The following is a 20,397-nucleotide window of genomic DNA, read 5'->3' on the forward strand; positions in this document are numbered from 1 at the left end:
TCCACCAAAAACTGAGAGTTACATCTTTTTGTTTCTTCAGTGACTTAGCCAAGGCTGAAACATCCAGCTGCCATAGTACTGAGGTCCAGAACCAGGCAGAAGCAGCTCAGTTAACGTCAGGATTCCTCCCACACCTCAGTAACACAGAGAGCCCTCCCCAGAGAAACACAGATACCAGGACTCTGGGCAGAGTTCCTCATTTACATCTTCAGTCTTCCAGTGCTATTTGGGCTTCTGCTCAGGCTTAGCCACAGCTAACTCCAACACCTGCACCTCCAGTCCCTGAGGCAGCTGACAAACAGGCTTCTCTCCTGAAGAAGCACAGCAGAGGAAGTCAGTCCTCCAGTGACAGCAATGCATGGACAGGTGCTCCCAGGGGCATTCTACGACAGCTCCAAGGTCCTCTTGCCATCACAAACAAGTTCATTTGCAGAAACCAACCAGATTTATTCTGCTTTCTCCTTGCTATTCTGAGGCCCCACAAAATGTCGAAATAAGATCAGGCATAATAAATGACCTTACTTTAATATAAACATGTTTAAACACTCTTAGTCTGTAACACTTGGCCAGGTCAACCCCCTCTTGTTGCTCTGACTGATTTTAGCAAGCTGCAAACTGCAACCGATGCAGTTTGGAGAAGTAGCTTACTCATGGGTAACATACCACTTATTAAATAGAACAGTACTAAACTAATTCAATAATGAGGGCCAGATACAAGCCCCACTAAAAATCAACACAGAGAAGTGAGAAATTTAACAGTAGCAGGGACCATTCCCTTTGAGATATTTTCAGTGTCCAGAAATTTTCCTGAAATACAAAAATGGAAAAAATCATCTGAACTATTTGTCTCATTATGGTACAGCTGTCCTTCATTCACTGACACTACACTGCAACATTAGCCAACTGATGCACAACTCTCTTCTTCTATCAGCATTACTGCAGTCATTTCTTCATGCACAGAAATACAGAAGATTTATCCACATAATCAAATCAGCTCTGAAGAAACGGAGTCATTCCTCAGTAAGAGAAAGAAGGACTGCTAAGTAAAAGTGGGCTGCTTGTACAATTATATTCTTAAACAAGTGTAACCAATTACTGCTTGGGTGAGCATCACGGAATTAAAATCACACATAATTGTGTCTGAGCACTTGCACATTCCATGAGTAGGATGTAAATCTCATTTATGAGGTTTTAAACTTACTCTTCCATTGAAATTAAGAACAAATAAAATCATAGCATCCAGAGCTATTGTTTCAGGCTGTTTGCAAATTCTAGCAACCATCATTGCAAACCTTTGCCAGCGATCACATACTTCTACACACACTGATAGTCAGTTTTCTCATAAATAAAATCTTTCAGAGAAATAATAAAAATAAATACACTCTCCTGAGAAAAATATCAGATTGCCAAACCATTGTGACACAGACAAACTTTAGCTGAGATTGTGTAATCTCAACAATCGCTGTTGTTAAATTGCAGAATGGTTTTAGCTGAGAATTATTTCAGCTATTACCAAATTCAACTTATACCTTTTATCAAAGGATTTCAGAAACCAAAAGAAACAGTAATCATCATTCCATCTGTTTTTCTAAAAACAGCTTTAGAGCTCAGTTACAAAATTCAGAAGAAACACAAGACTTAAAATCTTCTCGCCACTCCTTCCACTTGTTGCACTTTGCTGCTTTGTTTCAATTAAGGTTTGTTGATTGTCCAATACAAATGCAGTTCTTATGCAGCTGAACAATAACACAGTCAATATTGTGAGGCCAAGTGCTGTCTAAAACAAGCACATCCCAGTATTCTCCTCCCCATAGGCACGGCTGCACTTAATCTTTCAAAACACTTGAAAATGACAGTTGCAATAGGTATTCTACTTGCAATCGTCTTAGGGACGGATAATATTTAATTTGCATCCAGAACTCCTAATTTGCTTCTTATATGTAAAAACAAACATTACAAACTGGAACACCGAGTGTTGACTAGCCCTGCTGCCCTCTTTGCAGGCCTTGCTGAGCGAGTTGGCCAAAGATCTTTCTGTGGAGGAGCTTACACTTTAGCTTGGGTTCTGCTATCTCTCCCGCTTTACTTCTCAGCTGTGTGCTGGCACCGGGGCTTTGCCAGCTCTCAGATGCCACTGCCCGGTGTCGTGTCCCCCCTGTGCGTTACTCGGTGGGGAGGCAGTGGGGAACACAGCCCTTCGGTAGATAGACACGGTACGCATAGTGTGTACACACAATGTCTGCACAGTGCTCACAGGGCACAGTGTGCACAGTACAGGATGCACACACACGCACCGTGCGCCCCACACTCACGGGGCAGAGACGCCCCTCTGCCGGCCCGGGAAGCCGCGGCCCTTCTGCACGGGCGTCATCTGTGCCGCCATCCCGGGATCAGGAGGCGGGACACAGGTCCTACCAACCGGAGCCTTGCTCCAGCCATGTCGCTGGTGGGCGGCTGGGGAGCGGCCGGGACCCGCACCCCTCTTGGGGAACCATACTCCGTGCCCGCCCGATGCCCACAAACGGCCCCGGGGATGGCCTGCGGGGCTCCAGCCCCTGCTGGCCGTGCACGACGCCGCTCGGGGGTGTGGGTGGCCCCGCGGCGATGACGCAGGCGGCGGGCGGGCAGGAGGGAGGGAGTAAGAGAGGGAGGAGCCCGTAATGGCCGGTTCTGCTGCCGTCGCGCTGTCCCTCGCTGCGCTGCCGGCCACCGCCACCGCCGCCCCTCCGCCGCTGTCAGCTCCCGGCCGCTGCGCCGCCGCCATGGCCGATGAGGAGGGTCCCAGCGAAGGGTGAGTGATGCAGCCGCGGGGTGACCCCCGTCCTCCCCGCGGGTGTCCTGGGTCGCGGGAGGAAGCCTTTCGGGGCGCCCGGGCCGTGCCGCCACGGGCGCTGCTCGCCCTTCTCCTCCCGCCGCCGGCCCGTCTGCCCGCGGTGCCTACGGGTTACGGGGCGGCGGCGGCGGCCGGCCCCTGTGTCGGGGTTTGGGTGGGCTCCCGCCTCCCCCAGCGCCCGCCGGGCTCCGCGCTCCGCTCCGGCCCCGCCGCGGTCCGGTATCGCCACTCGCGCGCTTCCCGGCGTGTGGGCATACTGCCTGCCATGTTTTCCTGCCGCACAGCCCGCCTTCCTGCCATGGCTTCCCGCCTCCTGGCACGGGCAGGCTCCCGGCAGGGTTTGCCGCCGGCTCCTTGCGAGCCCCGTGCCCCCGCTGCCTCGCCTTCTGCACTGGAGCTCCGCCGTGGCTGGCCAGCTGTTGTCATTGTACACCTGCCTGCAGGCGTGCCCCTGCGCGTTTCTCTGCCGCTTTGCTTTGGCGTATGTACGCACCCCGACTGTCATCCACCCTTCCCTTTGCGCCCCAGAGGTCACACGTCTGTATACGGTGCTGGCCCATGCTCCCGTAAGCCTCTGCAGCTTTATCTGTGCATACAAATACCCTATCTTCCTGTTCCGTCCATTCTATATGTTCACTGTGATGTAGAGCAGACAGTACACTTGTCAGCCTCTCTTTTGTCATCATTCTATATTTGACAGGAGATGAGAGCACATCTATAAATCACAAGCATCCACTGTTGCTCTAACTTTTCCAGTACTGTATGCTATCCCTGGTAACTTTCTCTTTCCTTTCACTGTCCCAAGGTATTCACACCTACTGAAGTAACTCCTATGGCAAAAGTTACCCTGCCCCTGTTCTTGACATACATCTCTAATACTTGTTTATAACTTACACCCTTGCTATATGACTTTATTATAGCTATTAGTCATTCTTCTGCCTGAAATTACATAGTTCTGCACTTTATCTTTTGTCTGTGTACATTCAAATGGTTATATACAAGTTACTAATCCACGGTCTGTTCTTCATGTCACATGTTCTTTACTCATGTATGCCTTCGCAGTGTATGCTTTATTTCTTGTTAATCTTCAGCTTCCGTTGCAGACCCGTTCTTATACCCTTCCATTGCCCCCAAATATGTTGTCTGCCCCTGTAGAATAATACAGTCATCCTGTCTCTGAGTCTGTTTACCAAACATACTTAATATATCTGCTGGTCACTTATCTCAAAGTTTGTTCCATCATATTTTATGGTTCTAGTCCAAACAGTCCTCTATCAGAATATATCTATCTGTGCTTTAGTCGCACATGTGCTTTATTCCTTCTGTCAGATGTGTAAATATGCTTTGTATGCATTGTTTACATAAATTTTTCCTCTTTCTCTCTGCTTTAAATATCAGGAGATATATCCCATTGGTGATTGCCTAGCCCTCAAAAACTCATTTATTTCCTTTTCTTCTACATCTCCCTTCTTGCATAACTAAGTCTTGCGTTATTTTGAGAAATCAGACTTAAAATTCTTCAACTACCTGCATGAAACTCATGCCATGCATTCATGACTTCTTAATTAAGGATGTTGCTATTTGCATGTTGCCGTGCTATGTGTCTGTTTTGTTATCTTTCAAAACTACCTGCATCCTCACTCTTCTTTTTGGTCCTTTTTCCAATTTGGGATTTTGGTATTTCATCTTACATATTTTCCTGCTCTGCCAGCTCAGTCTGACCAGATCTGAACTATCCATCTTTTCCAAACTCCCTGTTATGCTCTTATCACCATATGTACACAGCATTCTCATTTCAAATGCAGACTCCAAAGGCTTCCCTTTCAAAGCGCTATGCAATTTTGTCTAATCTGTAACTCTGCACTCTCCTCCTTTCCTCAAATTAAAATAGCTTTTCAAAATCTTCCCCTCCACACAACCTCTGCCTTCTGCAACATCACCCATGGGAAACTACAAGTCCCTTTCTTGGTTCTGTGTTCTTTCTGACCTATTCACTCTCTTGAACACAAGTAGCTTGTAAAGCTTCTTGTGGCTGGTTTACAGGTTTTCTAAGTAAGAGTCTTAAAATAGCTCTGCCTCAGCCTGTTTTGTTTGTGTGTTCATTCAGCGCATTAGCCTGAACTGCGTTAGCTGTCTGGTTTGATCACACAGAGTGCTGAGTGCTGCTGAGACCGTGCCAAGCACCCTCAACTCGAGTTGCCTGTCAGGATTGCAGGATCATAACACTCGTTGATCTGGACATGGGGTTAGGCTGAATTTTCAAGAGGATTATTGCAAGTTTCTCATGTGATTTACACTGCTGGATGGCTTTTAAAGGCTGTTGATTTTCAGAACTTCTGAAAAATTAGACATTGATGTGGTATTTTTCAGAGTAAGCGTCCCAGTTTACTAAAGACTTCTAAGAACAAAATCTCATCATCCTTTTCCATGAATTCAGAAAGTGCATTTGTGTTGAAATGTTAGTGCTTTTATTGGTTGGTTTCTAGCAATAATTAAAAATAGCATTTCTTCATCTTTTGAAACTGAGAAGAGCTCGGTACCCAGGGGAAGTTTATAAACAAGAGAAATATGTTAATCTTTTTTCATTTAGAATGCTGTGGCAGTGATAGGAAGTTACAATATACCATCAAGCCCCTAGATTAAATTACTAGTGACAGGTGCATACAAAGAATAAATGCAAAGTTTATCTGCTCTGAAAACAATAGTGTGACTCAACTTGTTATGCAACACATTCGCTTTGTTTCAATTTGGTAACTGTGTAAAGCATGGTGAAAACAGAGTAACAGTGGTTCAGTTACTTTCTGGAAGATCTCAGCTGAAAAATATTCATGGCCCTGTCCTAACTTTGAATTAGAAGATTAACTAAACAAATGTTTTAGTAGTCACAATGACAGTGATTGCTTGATTAACATGTCACCTGCTAGTGATTTCCAAACCTGTTTACAGCCTTGGACCTCCTCTGTGTAAGTTTTAGATGAAGACTTCTGCCCGTGAGGCAGACAGCCTAGTGTGAGCCTTTTGCCAGTACTGAATTCACTTATTCACTCTGGATGCAGCAGGACTGCTTATGGCTTGTAATATAACTAGAAATAGCAGCTACTAAATGTATGTATCTATACAGAAAAAAAATCCCCAAATCACAATACTGGGGTGTTTTTTTCCCCTCTAAGATAAATGGAATAGCTCACTTTAAAAGAAAACTTTAAGGGATCTGCACTTACAAGCCTACATCAAATTGCTTGTAATTGGCCTGTAGTGTGACAGAATAATGGCTTGGAGTAAAGGTTAAAACATGCACTGCAACACCAGTGTTCACAATTATTTTTGTGTTATCCTATGAGCTTGTTTGTATTACAGAGCTCTTTATACAATTTTGAAGTGAGCTCTTTGATTAATAAAAGAGGAGTAGTTTATTAGGCTTGATAGAGCCTATGTCTCCTCCTTAGTATGATGGTTCACAGTGTTACAGCGTGAGGGAAACTTTCAACTCAGAATTTTTGCTTGATTTTTTTTTTGCTGGTTACATCATCTAGATGTTAAAGCAAACTGAGTGGATAGGCTGCTGAAAGTGGGGTTCTGCTTACTTTTCTTCTTTCCTATAATGCAGGTGACTGAACGCAGGTTTGGTAGCTACACCTTGCATTTTTAAAAACTGAGTGAGATGCAAGTGCAGTGTGGAAGGCAGATGCAGAAAAAGGTTAAAGGACTTTTCCTTCCTCTTTTCTGATTTTGTCTTTTTGGCTGGCAGGGTTGTGTCAGTCACAGTTTCAGTACTTAATGCCGTTTGTGTTACATGCATGAGCTCATCAGAAGGTATTTGTATGAACAGCTTTTCAGGCATTTATAGGATTGTTTCTAATGGTCTCTGGTACTTGAATGAATCTGGGGAGGGAAGGTCTGTGTTCATCAAGGTCTCTCATCTCCCCTAATGCAGGCTAAAGGGATAGAGGGAAAGATGGCAAAATATAACAGGGGCTATCTTCTCATTTTAGTGGCAGAAGAAAGATGCTCATAACCCCACTTTCCAAGTGTCAAGCAAAGACACTTCTTCAGAAGTTGCCAAAGTAGAATTAGGGTATCGGGGGTGGTGGGGTCGGTTCTGGGTCCCAGCCCTAGTGGACATTACAGTAGAGCTATAAATCCAGAGGGGCAGCTAGCTGTGGGGCTGCTATAGTGCTGGTGACTATGGGTCATTGGAGAATTCAAATTTTAGCCAATATTGCATGTGTTTGGGTATATGCAAAGTTGTTTCAGAGCCTGCTGGGGGCTGGTAGGCCCAGTTAGAGACCTACCTCTTTGAAACGGACACTGTCTGCCAGGGATTCTCTGACTGTTCTGGATTTTTATGGGAGACTCTGAACAACTCTCCCAACTGATAAATAATTAAAATGTATTTTCTTTTATATAGTGGTTTATTAAGATTGCTTGCTAAAGGAAATTTTGATTTTTGTGTTTCATAACTTCTGAGTATTTACTTGCAATTCTGACATTGTTTTGGGATAGTTTTTTGTACATGATTTACATTGAGAGCCAGGGAGAAGAGGGCATGCGAGGAAAGGTGAGGAGTGTCTGCATTTACATTGGCTCAGAAAGATCCAGATGAGAAGCTGAGCAGCAGGAGAGAGGTCAGTGGAGAAGAGAGATTTGTGAGTCAGTAAAGCTGTGTAAGGGAATGAGGTTGGTCTAGAATAAGGTTAAGAGGGTAAAAGGAGGATTTTAAGTGGCAGCAAGAAAACATGGTGAGGAATGGCGGAGAAGGAAGGTGCTCTGAGTGTGTTGTAATAGAAAACTCGGGATGATAGGAGACTACAGAACGGAGGGGAAGATGCAGGCATAAAAAATGCATTCTCTAAGAACAGATGCAGGAGTGCCTGTTGCCATCGAGTAAGTCTGCTCATATATTGAAATGAGGAAGAGAAGGGTGTGGCAATGGGAAAAATACAGAAATGGGGTGGGTCGGTGCTCTAGCCGACCATTGTAGAATTCTTTTCTTGGTTGCATTTAGAAAGTGTCATACTGACACCAAAAGCTTATTAATTATATCTTTAACTTTCCATAAGGGACTTCTGCTATGATGGCTTTTTAGACCCATTTGACTTCTTAACTGTTTTTAAGACTACTTGCACTTCCTTGACAGCTAAAGCATTTGTTGTGTAAGGATGTAGAGAAAATAGTCTGTTATCAAAAGGGTTGTGCACCTCTTAGGTTTTCCAGAAAATGGAAATAAGAATATGTAGTCCAAAATGTTGAATACCAGTTCTTGCATTTTGACATAGGTAACTCTTTGTCACCTTAGGTGGCTATGATAAAAGACCAACATAGAAGCTGCTCTGATGAGTTGCAGTGAAACAACCCTCAGTGTGTATTCATACTTGTGTACAAGTGGAGTTTGTGTATAGCATGTTTGGAGCTGAGGGAAATGATCGTGTGCTTTAGATAGTCTTATATCTGTGTTCTTACACAGGTCGTTATGGAAAGTGAAAACACTCACCTCCTGTTGACGTAGTGATCTGAATAGTGCATGATATACAATGGAATTTAACCAAAAGATAAGCCGAGTAGAGTGTGGGTGGGCAATGGTGCAGGTTAGTGAGAGGTGCCTGTTGCACGTATGCTTTGCTCTTGTCCAGTTTGATGGAATTTGGGGACAGGCTGAAATGTCCGCTGCTGGCATGGTAGGTATGATAAGGCAAACAGGGATTAAGCAAGGCTGAAGTCATGCAGTATCTGAAGGGCAGCAGGAGTACATCAGTTGATGTATGAATAAAGTAAAAGCAGTAGAAAGTTAAATAATATTTGAGAGGCACTAAGAGGAAATTTACATTTCCTTAATTTTAAGTATGCTTTTCTTCACAAATTCTTACTGCAATGTGCAGTGTGTTGTTTGTAAAAACACGTGAAAGGTGTGGCACTGCCAAGTTCTATCAGACTTGAGTTTATTGTGGAGGAGGCAGAGGTAGGACCCCTGTGGTGCCTAACCCCTGTATTACACATGTGGTCTCTGTCACAGGGTTAAGGAGTTTTGGTGGGGCTGTGCAGCTTCTCTGTTTCTTCTCCTCTGCATCTTTATCTCTGTATTATTCCATACTTGCTGTGTGGTTGCTAATATGCTTTTTCTTTGGATTTTTTTTAATTTTAGCTTTTAAATAAGAATATGAAACCTAGTTGGGTGCTACCACTGCTACTTTGTAAGCAGTATGAGCATTGCAGGTTGCAGACTTGGGTGACAGTCCATGGATAAACTTCATTCTTGTGGTACACACTGAAAAAGCACTTGCCCTGAAATGGACACCTTTGGGTATAGATGGAAAGAGGGTGGAAGAAATTGTAAAAGTATAGAAGAAGGATACATATGGTTAAAAAAAAAGAAAAAGGTGCTGGAAGACACAGAAGAAAATGTGGAGGGGGCTGCAATTGTGCAAGTTATACTGCAAGGTGTACGTACATCTGAGGCCCACCATGGGAGGGAGCAGAATTGTAGGTCCTCTCCACTTCCACTCGGGTTGCTCAAATGAGTTAAAATAAGTGCGGTAAACTTTAATATCTCTAATACAGCCAGAAAATGTCATTGGTTATGGATTCACATTCATGAGGTACGTTTTCAGGTTAATTTTGATAAGTGATAGTTAATTTTGATAAAAACAGTAATAAAATTTGCTTCTGAATTTTTATATTAATTCTGATGTTGAATGTTCTGAACACAGAGTTCAAGATGCAGTAAGTACATGAGGAATGCATTGTTTTCACCTTTGCCCTAATGTAGAGCAACATTCTGCAATAACCTATCATGGGTTTTGTGTTGGAATGGGGCTGATGTATGTTACACTTCCTAGAAATATTATGCAGAGGTTTTCAAAACATTCTGTTTTAATGTTACTGAAGTATCCAAGAGTTTCACAACATCTAACTGCATGGAACATCTTGGCTCAAAACTCATCTAAACAGAACTTTCTGGGCAGGGTTATAATGTCATCAGGGAAAAAAATTGGTATCCTTTTTTAACCTCTTGACAATGATTTCATCAAATTTTTTGTCTCCTCATGAAAATGGTAGACAGATATTTCTTAAAGCATTGAGGTGTTTTTGTTCCCATACCATGTTCCTAATACTTGCTTCTGGGTCTTGCCTCTTTAGTATGCACTTCAAGGTCTTTCTGTAAGGATCGCAACATTTTTAGTCTGTTCACGCAATGAAAGTGAAACACAGAATGCTTTTCTCCTCCTGATGTTTGTCTGCAACTGCCAGAGTGTTTTGTCCTAGGAACATCTCCTTCAAATTGTTGTGGTTGCTACGTCTGACTTCTATTGTACATGCAGAAGCTTTGTCCCTGGATATACAGCCTTCACAACAACAGTTACTGCATATGCCTGAATGATTCTGACTATATTCACTGTTCTTACAAGACACAAACATTAAGGAACATGCTGCACTTTAGGGACAGGAAGGAAGGACTAGAAGGGCTCCTAAAATTAGTTATGCCTTTAAGGTTCTCATGAAATCGTATCCTGAGCCTTGTTGCAGAAACATCCCTACCTTAGTTAAATGCAGACTTGATGTCATGATTATATGTTACTGTCTGTCAGTGGCAGCTCTGACTTAAAAGCTTGGTGTCCTCCACCTTGACTCACAGTCTTTCTTTCTTCCTTGTTAGTTCATAGGCCTGCTGGTTAACTCTCTGGCTTTTCTGTAGCTGTGTTAAACCATAATTATCTGGTTTAAAATATAGTGTCTTTTAAACCTGAATTTCACAAATCTGGCACAGAGAACAGCCCCCAAGATGGACTTTGGATATAGTGATTACTAAAATATTTTTCTTTACATATTAGGGCGTTTTGCCATGGTGGTGTTGCTGGTAACTGTTAACAAAGAAGCATCAATTCTTGCCATAATCAGTCATGTAAACAGCACCCAATATTCTCGTATTGCAGGCTATTAAATTAATGAAATGGGAAAAGAAAAGTTTATTATAACTTAATTGTCATGGATAGAAATGAGCCAGATGTAAACCTGCTACTTTTCTCTGACATTTTGACACAGAAAGTTCTATTTGATTGTGTCATCCTTGACTGTTTCTTTTGCTTTTTATTGCTTCAGGTTATTACCCATAAACTTGAAATTTAGTAACCAAATATAGAATTTGCTCTTTAAACTTGGTGGTGTTGATGGTGGAAGAAACCATCCTCTGTACCCCTTAAGCTTTGTGTAGACTACTGCTGATGCTGAGGAAAAAGCATCCAATGAAAAGGAGATAATGAAAATGGTAAAAGGGTATCTGTAGCTATTTCACTTGAGCATCCATCCTGTGTTAACTGTAAAGTGTTCATAAAGCATTATAGTAAAAGTTTATTTTTAAAATTGACAGTTTGCCATAAATTTGATATGCTGACCTCTTTCCCAGTTATGAATATCTGATGGTTCTTTTCACTCTTCCTTTTTTGTCCATTCTTAGTATTTCTGACCAACTGAAAGGGCTGAATGAGTTGTGAGAAGTAACATGGTGTTTCTATGGGATGAGGTTTCACCTTGGAAGAGTGAACCTTATGTTGCTTATATTTAGATTGCAACATATTGGCAATTTTGAATTCCTTTGCTAGCACAGTACTGCAAAAATACTTTATGCAGAAACAAGAGGGTAGAACCTGAGCTGTCTTTCCATTAGCTTACCCTTGTTTTTTCCTGTTACAGTATAAGATTCTCTTAATTTGGAGCTAGCTTGAATTGCTGGGTGCTTATAACTGGATTGTCAGCTGAATGACCCTGAAAATCCCAATGCCATTCCTGTTGGTGCTGGGCAGAAACAATACCAAATTCTCTGCATTAATTTCTTTTTCTTTCCTTACTTACTTCTAAATGGCTGAAATTAATTCTGAGAGTCAGGAGACTAGAGGGTTATGGTTTTTGAGAGATCAGCTTCATTCTAATAAGATTTAAGGGTAAAGCTTGAAGTAGTTTCCCATGAGTTCACTCAGTGTTTCAGCTTTTTTAAGTTTTTGAGCTTGCTCCCTAGCTAAAATCTTGGTAGTTAGCAATATTGTCTGCAAAAGTTCAATTAAAAATATTAAGTACATTTGTTTCCTGAGAGCAAGACAGAAACAGATGTGCAGCTCTGATGCTTGTGCATTCAGTTACTTTCCCATAAGCCTCTGTTTAGAAGCTGTTGCATATTTGTTTCATACCCTGAGCTCTGGCCTCCTTAGTGATGTAATTTTAAAGTCCAAATAATTCTTTGTGACAGGAAAATTTATTCTACGCACTCCTGTCACTGCTGCACGGTTTTTGGTCTGTACTGGGGGTTTTGATTACCATACTAATTTCAAAATTCTTAGTGAAAAGCTGATTTTATATTCAACACTTTAGAAAGGTTTCTGCATGTCCTGTCTTGGTGGGTCAGCAATTTTTGACAGGTGATCATGTAGCAATGGTATTGTATTCATTTACTCAGGTTTGGTGGAGTTCTGTTACCTTTTTGCAACCTGTTTGCAAACCCCAGGTTCTTTGATTTGCTGTTTTGCCACACAGGCTTTCCATAGGTCATGATGGCTAGGTCTGCAATGCTGGTGTATGTGGGGAGATGCCTCCATTGAATGATTTCAAGCTTACTACATCTTGTAAGCCATGCATTCATGTTACTCTAATGTAAGTAAATTAAAAGCTTGAAAAGTGAGAGAATGAGCTCCATTTCTGTACATTTCTGTCTCCTAGATAGAGTTATAAGCAACTTCTGCTGAATATCTTTATGTGGTAGAGGTTCCATTTTTTAAATCCACATTATAAGCCAGAAATCAAATGGATTTTTCAGCTGTTTCAGTACATATCTCATTGTTGAAATAGATGTTTTCAATTCTTCAGCTGTATCTAAGCTTTCACAAACTTTTTGTAAGTGTGTCAAATTTGTGACTGGCTACAGATCTATCAATTGTCTTGCATGAAATCAATCCTCACCAAGCTGAACAGGGTTAATAGAGCTGGCAGAAAGGTAACTGTGGTACAACCGATTTGCCACATTCTTCATTGGGTTTGATCTGAGTCGTGGAGGTGGATGAGTGGGTCATGCTCACTGTACCTCTGCCTCTACTTGATTCTCAGTTCTTTTGAAAGTTATCCTCAAGCAATTCAAGCAGTGCTGTGACAGCAAGTTCTTGATTCATATTATACATACACTGAAAAGCTGGACTTCAGTAACCTTACAGTCTTTTCATATTAACATTCAAACAGCTAAGGAAAAGCAGTATTATCCAGAGCTACATTTTGCACAATGTTCATTCATTATCAAAATTAAATGTCAAAATGTAGTAGTAATTACTTATTTTCATCCTTTCTTATGCTTGCAACCAGGGTCTCAGACCACTTGCTCCAACCAGCCAACCAGCCAATCTGTTAGAGCCCACCTGGTGGCTTGGCCCCTGCACATGGTGGTTGCAGCTCCTCCTTGTCAGATGTTTGTGCCTGTGTCCCTTTTGTTTGCATTATTTATTACTGTATTTGATCATCAGCATAGGCTACTGATGGTCTCCACTAATCTTCTAGCCTCACATTAATCACCTTGACTTTCTCTAAGGTCGTTCAGTGGGTGTCTCCAGGACTTTCCCTTACCTTCTGGTCTCCTTCCCTAGATGTGTTATCAGAAGTGTGGAAGTCTGTGTGGAGGTCTGTTGGCAAAGAGAAGGACTTCTTTGAATGCCTGACAGGTCAGCAGCCCCCTGCCTGGTAGCCTCTGATTTTTCCAGCCTGTGTTACTGCAGACCTTGTCAGACAGATGTGAAAAATGTAACTGACCCCAAACTGAAGATGCGAGGAATCACCCTATGCAATGCTTTGCCCCGCTGATGGTTATTGGTTATTTTAGCATGGATGTGCACGCTGGGTTTTGTTACTACATGGCCACAAACAAATATACACGTTAAATTCCACTGGTTATGTGCCTTGGTAATTTGATGTGTAACACCTGTAAGTACATTTGATAAAAAAATTATAAAAATTTGCACTGTCAGTTGCCAGATTTATTTCACACTTTTTGAAATAGCAAGCAGCTAAGGCCAATGGATCTCTTATCTCCTCAAAATACAAGATTCTGCTCTTGACTTTGTAAAAAGACAGGTGGGAACAGAGTGTGAGGGAAGTGGTGGGTGATGAGAGCAGTGTGGGGTTTGCTTCTGGCAGTGGGTAGCTACTGCTGGAGTCTTTAGTTTTCTTTCTTAACTCATCTCCATTGCTGTGTGCACACTGCTTAGCAAGGTCCACTGCTTCATTTTTGGCATTATATAGCACTTACAGCTTTATATCACAGAAATAAAAATGATAGACCATGTAAGCAATGGATGCTCCTGTATGCATTTAGAAGACACATGTAGCACAGATGTACAAAAGAAATAATACAACTATAGCCTTCCAAAATTATCAGAAAAATTATTCAAATAGATTAAATAGATGTTTATTCTCCACATGTGGAAAACATCTAGCAATGTGGTAAATAATTTTTGGAAGGAGGGAAACAAAAGATTAAGTCTTGAATATACGTAACGAAATACTTTCTTTCAAAAATAATGCTTCTAGAAATTGCTCACTTTTTTTTGCCTGAAAGCCTTCACTGTTTACTCTTTTAGTTCAGCAAGTACAACAGGACAGAATTGCAAACATAGTTTTAATTTTAAAAGCTTCGGTTTGCTGACTGTATTTGTCAAACTATAGATGTATGCAATGTCTCTTCTGAATTAAAATCTAAATATTTTTAAACAGTTCTTATAACTAACAAAAGAAAGAGTGGGCGACTTTACCATTCTGATACATTTTCTTAATAATTTTCCTAAGTATCCAGGTGCCTCCCTAGGACTAGGAAATACAATTCTGGGACTGTGATCAGTAGATGTCACTTCTATTTCATTGTGGCCATATCTCTGCTCTGTTTTCTTGTTGACGTGTTGCAGCTTTACATTTCTGTAGATAAATAAATAAAATCTTAAAAGTATTTTCGTCTCTGAATCAGTGGTTTTTCTGAGAAGAAACAGTACAGAGAGTTTCAGCTCAGGGGAAATAGTGACTGGTTTTGTTTCTGACCTAAGAGTTAAGAATGAAAATGCCAAGTTGAGCATTTAACTAACAGAAAGCTTGACTCAGAAGAGTGGTGACCTAGCTGTTGTTTAATAATTTACCAGAGTAATTCATAGCACTGGACACAATAAGCGTTATTGTTAAACTCGGATTTCACGGTTACTTGCGGGTGAAATTACTCTTGGCTTGTCTCAGCTTTAACTTCTTAAAAATCTTACTTTTAAATAAATGCATAGTTTAATGTGGAAGCAGAATATTTGGGTGCCCATTTTCTGTAAGGTGCTAAGTTCCTTCATTTCCTAGATTGCATGAGCACACAGCATGGAAGGATGTACAACCATGTGTTCCCAGTCCCTCAATTATAATGATGATAACAATTCTCATGGTCCTTCCTTATAACAATTCCAGTGGTCTAGTGGGCCAGGAAGGTTATTTACAGAACAGCCAGATATCAGTGTAGAGGAGTAAATAATACTAAATAGCAGTGGGCCTGGGTGATTGGATGATTAATCCTTTCTGGTCAGATATGGTTTGGGGCTTTTTTTTCTTGATGTCTCCTAACAGTTTTCTGTGAATCCAAACAATGCTGCTTGCAGTTGCATTGTGCATTCCCAGAAAACCTTCCATGTCGTATCATAAACTTAAGTAGCTATGCAGCTGAGGTAGGTCAGCCCCTTAGAATATGTGGAGAAGATCCTGTGGATAAAGAACTTGTGGGGCCAGATCTTTAATTTATTACTGATGTGTTGTGCACACAAAAACTGGACGTGCAAGTCTTCTTGCATTAGTCGTTGTATAACCAATGCTCTCAGTGTTCAGTGCTGAAAATTCTGTAACTAACTGGAAAGCAGTTCAGTGTAGAAAAAGAGTGCTAGAGAAAGTTGATTTGGTGACTTAGTGACTTTTGGATCCTCTTCCCCATGAGGAATGGTCCTGCAGTAGCAGCCTTTGCACTGATAGTCTAAGCCACTTCAAAACCGGGTGAGAGGCAGAAAAATAAGATTCTGCCTTAAAAACAAGGGATAAATTAGCACCAGGAAAAGCTGTACCAAATTGCCGTATCCTTTGCAGCGCTGTGTGAGGCAATGCTGCCGGCTGAGTCATTCCCCCTGCTCTCATGGTCAAGCTGGCAGTACCAAGATAGTAACTGACAGCTGGAAAAGCAGCTTCTGTTGAGGGAGTTGCTGGTTTGTTTTCCTCTGGGATTTTGTTTCTAAGTTCATAATTAAGGTCCAAGGTTTTGCTTTGCTGGGATAAACCTGCTTTTTTTTCACTTTTTCAATTTAGAGTAATAATCAGCTCAGGTTAGGCTGTGGAATGTACAGCTTATTGCTTTTTTGGAAATAATAGGTTCATGCAAGGTTATGCATGTGCAGGCAGACTTCCAAAGAACTTGAGAGGAGGCTGGAAACTCCAGTGATTGTTACATGTCCTGCCAAGCTTGTTGAGTTGATGTGAGGGCTCATGTCTCCAGATCAGTATACTGTGATATCAGGACACAGTGGAAAAACTGCTCACCCTTTGAAGAATGCCCCTGATTGTGATGCCATTTTATAAAAAGTCACGAAAAAGTGAATTCCCTCCCACTGCACAATCCTGTTCTTCACACTGTGTGCTTAATGTGGACTCTCTTATGAAGAGCAGCAAAAGAAATGTCTTCAAAGCATTAGTGCCAAAAGTTACCATGCTGCTCAAGACGTTTTTCTTCTGTATTGCTGTTGTAGGTTCGGATGGTTATTCAGCTGGCTTCCTGCCTGGTGTCCCACATCACTGCTACACCTTAAAGAGGCTGAGGACAGAATGCTAAAATGTAAGTCTTTGGTTTTTAGTAAGTTTCACAGATACAACTAGATTTTCTATAAATTTACATTAAATATAATGGAAGAAGTTTTTCAGTATGGCTTTTACACTGTGATGAAATAAACAGGTTTAAAATTACATTTTAATTTTCCACTTACGTAGATATTTCATTAGAGGCTCTCTCCTTTGAAAGGACCTCCTATTTAAAACAGTGATTTCCGTAGAGTGTACTTTGTATTTTGTCATGCATGTCTAGCAACATAATTTTTCCCCATTTTTTTCTGCAGGTATTGCAAGCACATACAATAAACGATACGTGTATATATCTAATGGAAATAAAATATGGACACTGACGTTCTCTCCAGACCTTTCAAATAAAACTCCACTTGTTCTTCTGCATGGGTTTGGAGGAGGTGTTGGACTGTGGGCTCTCAACTTTGAAGATCTCTGTGAGAACAGGACCGTTCATGCTTTTGACCTCTTGGGATTTGGACGTAGCAGTAGACCACACTTTGACACTGATGCTCGGGAAGCAGAAAATCAGTTTGTGGAATCCATAGAAGAATGGAGAAAGGAGGTGGGGCTAGAAAAAATGATTTTGCTTGGACACAACCTAGGTGGATTCCTGGCTGCTGCTTACTCCTTAAAATATCCATCAAGGTATGTGAAAATAAAGGAATGAAGGGATTCCTTTTCTGTATTTGACTAGTGATTTTAATATAGATTTTATTTCATCAGGCTCTTTATATCTTTACATAAATGACTGTGATGATTTAACAAAATTCTAAGACCAAAGTATTAATTGTATGGTTTGTTTCCAGGTGAATGAAATAGGTAGATATGGTAAACATGGTTTTCTGTATACTTTACTGTACCTCTTCAGTTCAGTACCCCCTTGCCATGTTAGAAGGTGAAATAGCAATGAATATATTTATTGGGTGAATGTTTTGTCTCAAAGATTGTTTTGTGAAGGGAAAATAGGCCTGTTCCTGCCAGACTTCGCACTCTTATGGATAACATTGAAACTTCTGAATGTAATTCCCCTAGGTAATTTATGCCTATATGCTAGCAGTCAGCCTGGTGCCAGCAGGATGATGTAAAAATTATTTTAGTGACTCTTTGTTTTAAATTATCTGTATGCCACTTCATATTTCTTCTTTGCAAGACAACCCAGCTGCAGCAGTTCTCTAATTATATTTCATCAGCATTTTCTGCACCATGTTGTGTCCAACAGTTAATACCTTTTTTTTCCTTTTAAAGTAGTAATTTGTTTCTTTTATATATGTGGTTATATGTCTGGCTATATATCCCCTGATGAGCTAGGATCCCACCAACTGAGGGAATTCTGTATGAAAAAAAAGGACAATGCTTTTGTTGGGCTACATATAGTGGTCTCCTATGAAAAACTGAATACAAGCTTAACTCTCCACATCATACGGCAGATTCTGTTTTATACTAAACATATCTTATTCTTTTCTATTCGTGTCAAGTTTTACTGTTTCTTTGTTTCTCACTTGGATATATTTGAAGTAATTTCATGCATCATTTGTCCCTAAAACACTTTGCTTTTTTCTTTCTAAATGGACAACAGTTAGCACAAGTGGCTGGAAATGATGTGTGAAAGTAGGTGTGTTTCTAAATCCAGAATTGCTAAAAAGAAATGCAATCCTCTGCTTTAGGGATGCAAACCTATTATCCTTATAGTTACAAAACCAACTTTTAGCTAACTGTAGTTAGCTTTTTGTAGGGATTACTTATAAGTTCCTTACCTCTTTTTCCAAAGTATCTATAAATGGCACTGTCCTATCCCTGTGGGATGGGATATTGGTTTTGCCCACTGCTGACATATATCAAAAGCGATGCTTTGTTTTCATGCATCACTGTGCTTAAGTTGGGGTTAATTAATTTGGGGATGTTTCAGTTTGTGCTCTCACATTACTAATGTTTCTCTGGAATTAAACTAAGACCACCAAAATAGCAAATTGACTGCTAGGGTCTTAAAAGAGCATTTAATCAAGTGATAAATATAGCACAGCTTTCAGCCAGGTTATCTACCAATGCATTAGAGGCTTAAGGGATTCTGGATACATATTGTTAGGAAAGTAGATCTGTTTCTCCAAGCATGGATGATCCATTAATTTGCTGCACTGTACCAGAGTTGCTCATGGAAAATCCCAGGCTACTAATCCAAAAGGATTCCCATCTAGCATATCGCCAAGTTGAAGTGGGGCATGATTTTCAAATACTGTACTTTCTGGACATTTACTTTTGGAATGATTCTCATGGTCAACTTCCCATTATTCTGGGTTATGTTTTAGGCTTGATTACCAAAAGGAGAAATGCCAAATAGGAAGGAAAGTATTAAGAAAGGAAGCATGAAACAAAGCTTACTCTACTTTTATTCATTCATTTGCTGTATTATACTTAATGCCATAGTTTGTGCACAGAATGTGTAGCTGTCCTCAATGGCTCCTCATTGCTTGCACTGCTTTGCCTCTGATCTCTCCTGCTTGTTTTGTACAGTCCTCTCTTACTGTTGTTGTTTGCTGCAGGGTGCAAGTATGCTTATAGCTCAGCCAACAACCAAGAAACATCTTTGTGAGGTTAATCCTTTCCAACCCTTCATTCCAAGCACAAGTTTTTAGTTTCCCAACTGATTATAATCCAGAAATAGCTTTTGGCATCACTTCTGGCATCGTTTTAGGCACTATGGACTCTTCTGTGTTAATATCTAATCCCATGGCTTTAACAGAGAAGGAGGTAATGAAGGAAAAAGTGAAGATAAAAAGGTAAAAAGTTAAAGACAAAAATATAAAGATTTAGGTTAGATAAGACTTTTAGGATCTAGTCCAGCTGTTAACCTAGTACTGCCAAGTCCACCACTAACCTGGGTCCTTAAGCACTGCATTCACACATCTAAATACCTCCAAGGATGGGTACTCAACCACTTCCTTGGGCACAGTATCATAAAATGGTACAGGCTGGAAGGGACCTTCAGGATCATCTAGTTCCAACCCCCCTGCCATGGGCAGGGACACCTTCCACTAGACCAGATGGAACAAGACAGCCTGTTCCAATGCTTGACAGCTCTTTCAGCGAAGAAATTTTTCCTAATATCCAATCTAAACCTTCCCTAACACAACTTGAGGCTGTTTCCTAATGTCCTACTCCTTGCTTCTTGGGAAAAAAGACCAACCCCTACCTTACTACAACCTCCTGACAGGTAGTTGTATACAGCAGTAATGAGGAAGCTGCCATGGAAAATCATCTTAAATATGGGAAACTGTAGTTAAGAGTCACTTTTTTCCAGAAATCACCAGTATCTAGGACAGTTAGAATAGGTGTTGTTCTGGGATTAAACAGAAATGGATGATTCTAGCCTACCAGGATGAATTAAAATTTTGATTGAGGGGGACCCACAGCATGAAGTGATCGATAGTTGCATGTGCTGGAGACTCCTGCTATGCTCTCTGTACTGATATTCCTTTGAGTAATAATTTTACAAATTGTCTCTCTGATGTTTTCTTTCATGACCTAAAATCAATAAATTTAGAAGAAAACTGCTAGTTTTGCTCTGCCCTTCTCAGTTTAAATTTTGCTTTGATAAGATGATTTTTCAGTTAAATTGTCTCTTCTTTGAACGGAGATCTTAGACTTCTAGCAACTTCACTTAAATGAAACAGATGCAATGATCCTCTTTTCTGTCAAATTAAACT

At 40.9% G+C, this 20,397-nt stretch overlaps 1 protein-coding gene across 1 annotated transcript in view; it reads left to right on the forward strand.

The window, feature by feature from the left end:
* Positions 1-2,632: 2,632 nt before the first annotated feature.
* Positions 2,633-20,397, forward strand: part of ABHD5 (abhydrolase domain containing 5, lysophosphatidic acid acyltransferase) — a 28,891-nt gene continuing 11,126 nt past the window's right edge. Inside the window, exons 1-3 of the mRNA XM_042043564.1 lie at positions 2,633-2,791; positions 16,606-16,691; positions 16,969-17,341. Coding sequence (XP_041899498.1) covers positions 2,661-2,791; positions 16,606-16,691; positions 16,969-17,341 — 590 coding nt within the window. The 5' untranslated portion in view covers positions 2,633-2,660. The remainder of the gene's footprint in view (positions 2,792-16,605; positions 16,692-16,968; positions 17,342-20,397) is intronic.

This window comes from Corvus kubaryi, unplaced genomic scaffold (genome assembly GCF_017639235.1).
Source record: "Corvus kubaryi isolate FWS band 111438036 unplaced genomic scaffold, C.kubaryi_AGA036_p1.0 37398, whole genome shotgun sequence".
Classification (NCBI taxonomy): Eukaryota; Metazoa; Chordata; class Aves; order Passeriformes; family Corvidae; genus Corvus; species Corvus kubaryi.